The sequence below is a fragment of the Leptinotarsa decemlineata genome, unplaced genomic scaffold (genome assembly GCF_025532065.1).
Source record: "Leptinotarsa decemlineata unplaced genomic scaffold, Ldec_3_MD MMD2_P_RNA_scaffold_2, whole genome shotgun sequence".
NCBI lineage: Eukaryota > Metazoa > Arthropoda > Insecta > Coleoptera > Chrysomelidae > Leptinotarsa > Leptinotarsa decemlineata.
The window spans coordinates 8099145-8109302 of NW_027412529.1; the positions used below are offsets into that span (position 1 = coordinate 8099145).

Consider the following 10158-nt stretch of genomic DNA (forward strand, 5'->3'; position numbering starts at 1 on the left):
GTGGAATCTATTTTCAGGGTATTTCTGGTTATGCAAAAATGATTATGTAACAGATTAAAAATTGCATCAGGCCATTTTGGCCTATCGGATGTATTTGATTCGTCAAAGCGTTCTTGATTCTGAAAATTGTTTTTGTTTCTATAAACCTGAAGAACTATAAAATCTACCATTTTCCTTATAAACTTTCACGATAAACAAAACATTTCTATAGTATTCAATAGAAAAAGGACTGTACATTTCTTTACATTCACTTTCTATCTGTACATAATTTGAGTTATCTTTTGATAATAAAAAAGTCTGCCGGATATGTCATTTTATTGGTATGTATAGAAAATGGATATACAGTAACGAGTTGAATAACCTACCCCCTTTCGAAAAGAACAAAACAAATTTTTTGTAAAAAAAGTGTGACATCAAGATTTTTCAAATGGAAAGGGCATCCTGAGGCATTTTTAATTGAGAGCATTTCAATTCTTTATACAATAAGTTTTTCGAAGTTCAATAACCGGTTGGAGTTGATTTTTTAATTTGGAACCAGAACTTCCCCAATCCATGTCAGATTTTTTTTAAATAAATATTCATTGGAAAGAAAAATGAACCAATTACATTTTTTCATTAGATAGCATTTCATGTATTCCTAGTAATTATTTATCTTATACAAAAGAAAACCAATTGATTGATTGATAGCAATGTCTTATTTCAATTACTCTTCTTCTTTCACAATAAGCATTCATTATACTAAAGACAATTTAAAATCTATGAGTGAGAAGGCAAAGGCTTGTTATAATATACAGAAAAAACCTAGATGTGGTAATGTGAAGAATATAATCCCAAAATGCTGCAATATACTAGTATATAATATGAAAAATAGATTGGTGCGATTTTTAAATTCCCAACGAAATTATTTTCCCAAAGAATCTCGTTTCTCAAACATCTAAAATCTTACCCAGCATGAACCACAGGAGGACTGATCCTTGATTACTCTGATAATCTGGCAGTTGGGCCAGTTTTCACGAGAGTCGAAGGATTCAGGAATTGGAGTATCTTCACTGTGTAAGAAAACATTTCTGGCAGACCTGGGTACCGGTGATTTGATTGCTCCAAGTAAATTACGAATGTGAGACACTGGAGTGTTTTTGTCGAAATTTCTGCCCGCAGTCCAAGTGGTTTGTTGGCTGTTGATGTAATCTATGAACTCATCGCTGAAGGGATTTGAGTCTATTCCATATGAAACAGCCCCAGAAATGGCGACAACAATAAAACAGAAGGCTATCCTCATACTGAATACTCCTGTAGATGAAAAAGAAATCAAAACGATGTTGACAAACATTCCACCACATTAAATCAGTAACATCTTTTATATCAAAGATTATTGGAATAATCGTTAATGTAACCAAAATTTCCCAAAACCATCATGCAGTGTGTCCGCAAAGTATGGAATAAATTTGATATTTCCAAAACCAAAGGTCGTTTTACAATAACCTGAAACACGTCTATTTTTGATTCCAATATTCTACATTTTACAGCAAAATTACATTATACAAAGTGATCCATGTTAATGTGATGACGTTGTCGGTGATTTTTTTAAAAGCAACACCCTGTATTTTGTGTCAGTTTTAGATAATCCGTAACGAGCTGATTCCGAAAAGGTGATACTTGGGGTCTAACGGACAGAATTTGAAAGATGTACGCTTAGAAAATGAATTTTATTGATATCTAATAAAAGTAGAAATCAATTAATTGTTTTATATTTTTTTCTAATGAATAATTCAACAATGGGAAAGTAATACAGTAATAAATACATGAATTTATTTTAAACGTTCGAACTGTAGTCCTTGCTGTCTTTGACAAAAACCTAAACGTTGAATAAATTCTTGTTGAACCTTGTTTATGGTTTCTTGAGAAATATTGTTTATTTCTGTTCGAATTCTGTTAATTCTTGAAAATTTTCCGGTTTCGTTTTATAAACAACATTCTTCAGATTGCCCCACATAAAGTAATCCAACGGATTTAAGTCATATTGAATGGCTAGCGACCTCACTAGCCATTCAATATGTCCACGTCTACCAATCCATCGGTTCGTAAACATTTGGTCGAGATATCTTCGAATATCTGTAGCATAATGTGGAGGCGCACCATCCTGTTGAAACCATAAACTTTCATCAAAACTTTCAGGATTAATCCTACTGGTGAATCTGTTTAAAAAAAATATGTTTGACGAGGTCTTACCTTCTAACGTGTGATTCCTAACACGTTAAAAGGTAAGACTTCGTTAAAGTAGGTACAAGATATCCCCTTAAAAACTTAAGGTATGTTGGCTCGTCTAAAGTACCGTCGAAAAAGTAGGGTCCGATGATCCTGTTCATCACAATGCAGCCCATACATTTACTTTTTGCGGGTATTGTGTATGATGCTCACGCATCCAGTGGGGGTTTTCTTTGGCCCAGTACCTACGATTCTGACGGTTGACCCCACCATTTGATGTAAAATTTGCTTCATCAGAAAAAATTATATTATTTACGAGAAGACGGTCTCGGTGACAGTTATCTATCCTTTCTTCACAAAATTCTATTCTTCTATCTGGATCATCCTCGTTTAATTCCTGTAGATGTTCCATTTTGAGTGGCTGCCATTTTTCCAATTTTAATACTTTGTGTACAGATGTTTTACTGACATCGAAAAATCACGACTAACCTTACGAACACAAGTGTGCACATCTCCTTCAAAAGCAAGTAGAACATCTAGTTTTGTACCAACTTTTACAGAAGGACGACCTGATTTGCGTGCATTTTCAACTGTACTAGATTCTCGAAATTTCTTTTCAATCTTACTTACTGCTGACTGCGTTACGCTACTTTCTGGATATTTTCCATTGAATAAGTTACACACTTTCGTCTGAGTTCGCGATCTGTCTCCATAGCCAATCATCAAAAGTATTTCAATTCTTTGCTTTACACTTAAATTCGTTAATATAGTATTTCCAATACCAATTGGAACAGCACAGAGAAGGAATCCCCGCCTCGACATAGGCGTCGGCATATTATTTTTCAGTGGTAGTTTTTCAGTTACTTATCCTTACAATCATAGCAATTGATCACCCCATGAAAAAGTTATCTCAACTAATTTTTCCACCATGGGTAATTATGAAAAACTTTGAAATTTAAGGTAATTGATTTCCGAGTCGAAGACTGTAAAATACAATGAAAACACGAATAATCACACCGAATTCTCGTCAAACATATATTTACAAAATAATAGAGGCCAACAAAATTGCTAGAAAAATCAAAATTCTTCTTCGCTATTCGGATGAGGTGAAATCATCATCGGGTTGAATAACGATCGGATTTATGGAACTTTGCACATAATATTTGTTCTCTTTTTTTAAAACGTTGACTACACAGTTCTTCCACACATCACTATTACCTACTTCATTCACCACTCGCCTTATATTGTCAAGCACTACAGCATTCAAAGTCGGTGACTGATTACATTTCCGCAAGCTTTCTTTTATTGTGGCCCAAATACACAATATGGATGCAAACGTAAGATAATATTACCACGTGTTTCACACATCGAATCAATAATATACGTTGAAATTACGTTGTTTTATGGTCACCAGCAATACCTTTTTCGTTGGAATATTTTCGGGTATTTCCATATCATGATTTCGCATGAAATCAACAATATCTGCTTTTTTGTGTTATTGTTTGGTATTGTAGTCAATAACTGAGAATGATACAAAGCGTTATCCATAACAATAACCGAGTTCAGAGAAATATTTGGGAGAAGCTGCTTACTGAACCAGGTTTCAAATAAAGCCGCGGTCATATCTTCGTGGTAATCAGCAGACGAATCTTTTATATTTTTGTTCAAAGCACATTACTTGGTTTCGTCTACCCAGCCATATTTGACAACATCATTGGTGTCAAAACAAGTTTCGTCGAGGTAGATTATATATCTGCTGGATTCTCGGTAGCTTTTCATTCGCCTCAAATATTCTTGTCGGAGTTGAACAATGCGCATCGATTCCATTATGACCATCCAATTTTTCAATTTTTTTTATTCAACACAAGACAATAAGACAACTCGTAGAGTTTCTAAAGATTTGTAATTGTAATCGGGATAGTCGAGTAATTTATACCAAATCATTTCCAAGGTTGGTACTTCATTTTTTTGGTATATACCATAAATTGTTCGCCGAATCACATCTTATGTAGCACCATCAACGTTTGCGAATTTTTTTTCTTTGTTTTCGTTTCATTGCATGGCCAATGACATGCCCTATTTCAGTGACTCGAAGAACTGTCGAACGAGATAGTTTCGTTAACTCGCATATTCTACACAATAGCATTCTGCGAAGTGTGACAGTTTTCCTTCTTCAAGCATTCATGAATATTTAAAATCACTCGCTGAACTTGAACATGTAAGTCCTAATTTTCAAATTCCGTGTCGGTTGACACAGATTCCGCACACGTAATGTTATCATTTGTTTCAAAAGGTCTCCAGAAAACCATATTGATGAAAGTACCCAAAAACACTAAGTATTTCACCAAAATCGGTTTAAACGATGATATTGGAACCTTTGGTGTGAAAGTTGACAATTTTTCTAGAGATCAATTACCCTAACACCAAACTGATATTTTTGCATTCGACGCGCGTTTCGCTAACAAGGTTAGCATCTTCAGGAGAAGCAACTTGATACTGAATCTAAAGACAAGGGTTAGCTGTTTATATACCTGAAGTTTTTTGGTCCGATATGGACTTCGTTTTTTGAATGATGATTATCCTAATTGATTTTTCGGTGATTAACTAGTGGAACCACTAGAAGAAGACTAATATGTCATCTACATATCTAAACCAGAACACAATATGTTTATGGGAAAGACAGTTATTCAAAATTAGATTAGTCTCTAAATTGTTTAGGAATATATCTGCTAGTAACGGACTTATCGGTGATCCCATCGGTAGGCCTGAGTTCTGTATATAAAAAGTATTATTGAATTTAAAATAGTTTTGTTTTAAACACGTGTTGAAGAACAAGATATTCAACCTTCGGAATATGAATTCTACCCAAGATTCATCAATCTGTCAAATAGTAAGTTCACCAAAGATGAAACAGAATTACTAGAGAATCCAAAGTTCACTCCTCCAATTAGTAATAATTTTAATAGAACCAAAGAAATCATAAGAGTACAAACGGAACTAATCATTTCGAATAACCTCAATATCATTAATAACCCAACATTATAGAGACACAAGCTAACAACTATGATAAAGAAAGCAGAACATCCAGCCACAAATAATAAGTCCTGAAGACAGTGAAAACCATATCCAAGAAGGCAAAAAAAGAAGAACTAATTTTCCCCAGAGCAGACAAAGGTAACAGCATAGTATGTCTGAGTAAACAACAATACGATTCAAAAATGCAAGATATTATAGAACAATTGGACACCATAGGGTTGAAAAAAAGACCCCACAAAACCCTTCACACTCCATCTGAAGAAAAATCTTGAACATTCTACGTTCCTTTTTCCCACAGCATGGGACAAGAAGAATACTACCTGCATGAACCCCCGTCCACCTGAGATGTATGGACTAATCAAACTACACAAAGAAGGTAACCCAGCCAGACCGGTAGTTTCAGATACCAATACCCCTAATTATAAGCTGTCAAAATTCTTAAATTGCGAATTCAGGGAGATCACTTATTTCAAACACGATACTAAATTCTATAGACTTGACAAACAAACTCAACAACATAAAAATTAACAACAACATTAAATTAGTATCATTTGACATCAAGAACATGTTTCCAAATATTTCAACAGATGAATGCCTTCCCCTGATTAAAAACATATTAGATAGACATAATACTAACCCATATGTCAACAGTGAACTCTGTGAACTGTTCAACACCTGTTTAAAACAGAACTATTTTAAATCAATAATACATTTTATATACAGAACTCAGGCCTACCGATGGGATCACCGATAAGTCCGTTACTAGCTGATATATTCCTAAACAATTTAGAGACTAATCTAATTTTGAATAACTGTCTTTCCCATAAACATATTGTGTTCTGGTTTAGATATGTAGATGAAATATTAGTAGGCTTCGATGGTTCAACTAGACAAATATCTCATTACTTGAAATTCCTCAATAGTCTACACGATAAGATCAAATTCACCGTAGAGATAGAAGAGAACAATGAAATGAATTTTTTAGATCTGACAATATCAAATAACAATGATAAACTCGACTTTAACATATTTCGAAAAAACACATTCACAGATTGCACAATACCTTTTGACTCTTTTAACCCGATTTCACAGAAATTGTCTGCATTCAGGTCAATGATACATAGGGCCCTCACAATACTCCTTTCTGATCAAAACCTCCGAAGTGAAATCGCAATCATTAAACAAACAGCAGTTAATAACAAAATACCTACCACTCTAGTTAACAACATAATAATGAAATATCAACAAAAATCAATAATGAAAGAACTATACTCAATTTCCACAAGACCAGAACACAAATATGTTAGTATCAATTATGCTGGTAGAATCTCCGAGAATATTAAAAATCATCTCTCAAAATTCAATTTACAAACATCCTACACATCCAACGGAAATTTAGGAAACATATTATTTAATGCCAAACCTAAATTAGAGAAAGGGAAGAGATCTGGTATATATCGAATAGAATGTGGTGAATGCCCCGCCATATATACAGGCCAAACTGGGAGAAATTTTGATACAAGGTATCACGAACATGTCATTTCGGATAAAAAATCATTAATGTACGAACATCTTCAAAATTCGAAACATAAAATCAATAAAGATAATTTAAAGATCCCACACACATGCGAAAAAGGGAAAATGATGAATCTGTTGGAATCTATAGAAATAAACAGATCAAAGAAAAATTCCAATTCTATTGTCCTCAACGAACAACTTGATTTAAATAATAGTTCTCTCCTGAACCTATAATCCAGATCCCAAAACCTACATTATATTGAAAGCTTTGTTATGTTCATGGATTTTACAGGTATATGAAACGCAGGTACCGGGTATCAGGTATATCAGGTATATCAAATCATTTATGATAGAATAAGCAACATAGGTATAAATTACTTAGATTTAAATGTAATCAGTTAGTTTTGAAAATGGTGTAATAGTCGAAACCGGTCAACAATAAAGAAATAAGTATAGTGGAAAATAGACAAAAGTGTGTTTTTGTTGTGTATCCTCAGTGATGAAGAAATATTGTGAAACGCACAAAAATTAGTATTCAGCCAGTCCAGCTAGCCGAGCCTTTATTCCTCAACTACATTTGAGAGCACGTTTACTAACTATCTGGGCGACTAGGGGCCCCAGGCAAGAAATGTTTATGACTGTTCTCTTATTTTTATTGCCGTTCCAATTGGTAATAGATAGACTATACTTCAAATTAATCCGAGGCAATACAGAATACAATACAGAAAATTCTCGAATTAATACAACAACTATAGTTACTGAACGTCAACCGAAGTAATGACATTTCACAATAACAAAAAAAACTAGCCGCCTAGTTTTTTGAAATTAATAAGAAATACTTGTTAGCACGGTTACTGTTACCTACAGTTCGAACATTTAAAATAAAGCCGTGTATTTATTACTGGATTACTTTCCCATTGTTAAATTAATCATTAGAAAAAATATAAAATAATTAATTAATTTCTACTTTCATTAGATATCAATACAATTTATTTTCTAAGCCCACATCTCTCAAATTCTGTCCGTTAGACCCCAAGTATCATACTTTTTCGAAATCAGCTCGTTATCAAAAACTGACACCAAATACAGGTTGTTGCATTTTGAAAAATTACCGATGGCGTCATTACATTATTATGGATCACCCTGTATAATGAAATTTCGTTGTTAAATGTAGAATATTATTATTATTATTATAAATTGAAAATCGACGTGTTTCAGGTTTTTGTAAAACGACCTTTGGTTTTGGAAGTATAGAATTTATTCCATACTTCGCAGACACTCTGTATATTTATTAAACTTATATAAAATTTCAATGAAATGAATTACCACAAAATAAACAAGCCATCGTATAACATAAAATTACAGTCCATCACAATGTCTAAGTATTTATTGTAAGCGTCTTCAGAGATTTCCCAATTTATTCCGAAACGTGATGTTTGGCAGTTTATTCGAGTGAAAGGTCAGTAAATTAAGGGGAATTCATTGTATATAAATCAATCAGTTATTTCGTCAACGTCGTCATTAGATTTCGTTTTCAAGTCATAAGATTACTGACACTTTCATCTATTTGAGTTGAGTTTTAATGTGATTCTGTCATGCTTTCAATTTATGGAAATGATTATTGGGTCCACCAAGTTTGCCGATCTACTCTTTTTTGTCAAGAATGTATTAAGAATATCGATGATCGTTTTATGTAATAGAATAATAGGATGACAGAATGGATCTTGCTTTCAATATTTTTTTAATAACTTTCGAAATGTTTGAAATGAGCATGAATTCAGAAAAATAGGAATATAAAGTATTGAAGCAGTTACTTATCGGGTGAAATGATGAGAAACCCATGTATAAGATCTCTCATTGCAGTTTATCTCTCTTGCCAATCGATAGGAAGTGAAAACGACCAAATGGATCACCGAAATCAATCACCAAATTTTATTTTATTGATCATTTTGAGAAACTTCACCTTCCCCAATCAAAATTAAATGAAAATTTGAATGTAGAGCTTCATAAAGGTGTGATTTCCTGAACGAAAAATTATTTTTGTCCAATAAATATTCTCATCTGATGAATATCATCATAAGGGTGGGGCCAAGTTGTTGACAGTAAACAACAAACAGAACAACGAGAAAAGAGGAATTTATTTTCTTCCATTACGCATTGGTAGAAATGAAATTTAAAAAAAATGATAATACAATTTTTGCTGAGGCGGGTTAGCACAATAGATTTAAAATTTGACTCACCTTCCTTTCAAGATAAATAACTAAAGAGTAAACCAATGAAAATATATTTGCGTCTATTCATTTATATACTGATTCAATCACTTGAAAATTATCTATCAATCACATAGCTCAGGTATTTCTTATTCAATTCATATGAGTACGTGAATGACTTTCTTGTTTTGTATAAAAAATCATGATTTTGATGAAGATTTTGCTAGTTGAGTTAGTTTCGTTTCTGAAACATTCAAAGTAGTAGCAACCACATCAAAACTTAATTGAAAATACTTCATTTGTTATAGAATATCTCTAAGTGATAACTCCAAATTCAGAGGACGAAAAAAGTTGATATATGGGATGTCCCAGAATCTTCTCAGAGAAGTAGAAAGATGTAAAGAAGGGGTATACGTGTGTCCAAGATAAGGATCCTAAGCATGGGAATCTCAGTACCTGTTGGAGATACAGCTTAGGTTAAATTAGGAAAAAGTTGTGTTCTTTGAAGGTTATTTACATGCCGTTTAGAAACTTGAAGAATTTTCATGGCCTGCTGAGATATTTGGGAAAAACGAGAATTTGACAATATCAATTTTATTTTTTTCTGACTTTATTTGAAAAGATATCAAAAAACGAATAACACTTTTTCATTGGCACTTTTAAGGTACTACACGATGGTATTTTTAGATTTTATATCCAACGTTTCGTTTTCAAGAAACCATCATCAACTTTATTTTTTTATATGACCCGAAACAAAAGTACACCCTGTATCTGATTCCATTTTTTATTACAAATTCAACGATGTATCACATGCCATTGTTTTCTTTTTAGTTTGAAGGAAAATTACATTTTTTCTATTTTTAAAAAAATCTTTAAGTAGGCGTTGCAAACAAATGCTTTGACGTAAATACCTGTCACCGAGCCTGTCAAATATTATTTAATTACACGATAAAATAGTAATTGTCGTTGTTGTTAGCCTGTTTGTGGAGTTGTTGTTTTTATAGTTATTGTTACTGTTGTCGTTATTATTGTTTATTGTTGAATAGATAATATTGTGTTATTATCGTCGAGTATGCCGGGTGAGCATTATAGCAATGAAGAAAAGTTTGACATGCTAACGTGCTACAGTTTGTGCCACAAAAATACTATAAATACAGCAGCAATGTATCTTAATACATATCCAGAAAGA

General features: G+C 32.9%; 1 protein-coding gene across 1 annotated transcript in view; it reads right to left on the bottom strand.

Annotated features, from left to right (window-relative positions):
- Positions 1-9150, bottom strand: part of LOC111511446 (cathepsin B-like) — a 28438-nt gene extending 19288 nt beyond the window's left edge. Inside the window, exons 1-2 of the mRNA XM_074182746.1 lie at positions 9000-9150; positions 947-1290 (exon numbers count right to left, since the gene is read on the bottom strand). Coding sequence (XP_074038847.1) covers positions 947-1279 — 333 coding nt within the window. The 5' untranslated portion in view covers positions 1280-1290; positions 9000-9150. The remainder of the gene's footprint in view (positions 1-946; positions 1291-8999) is intronic.
- Between the last annotated feature and the right edge of the window lie 1008 nt (positions 9151-10158).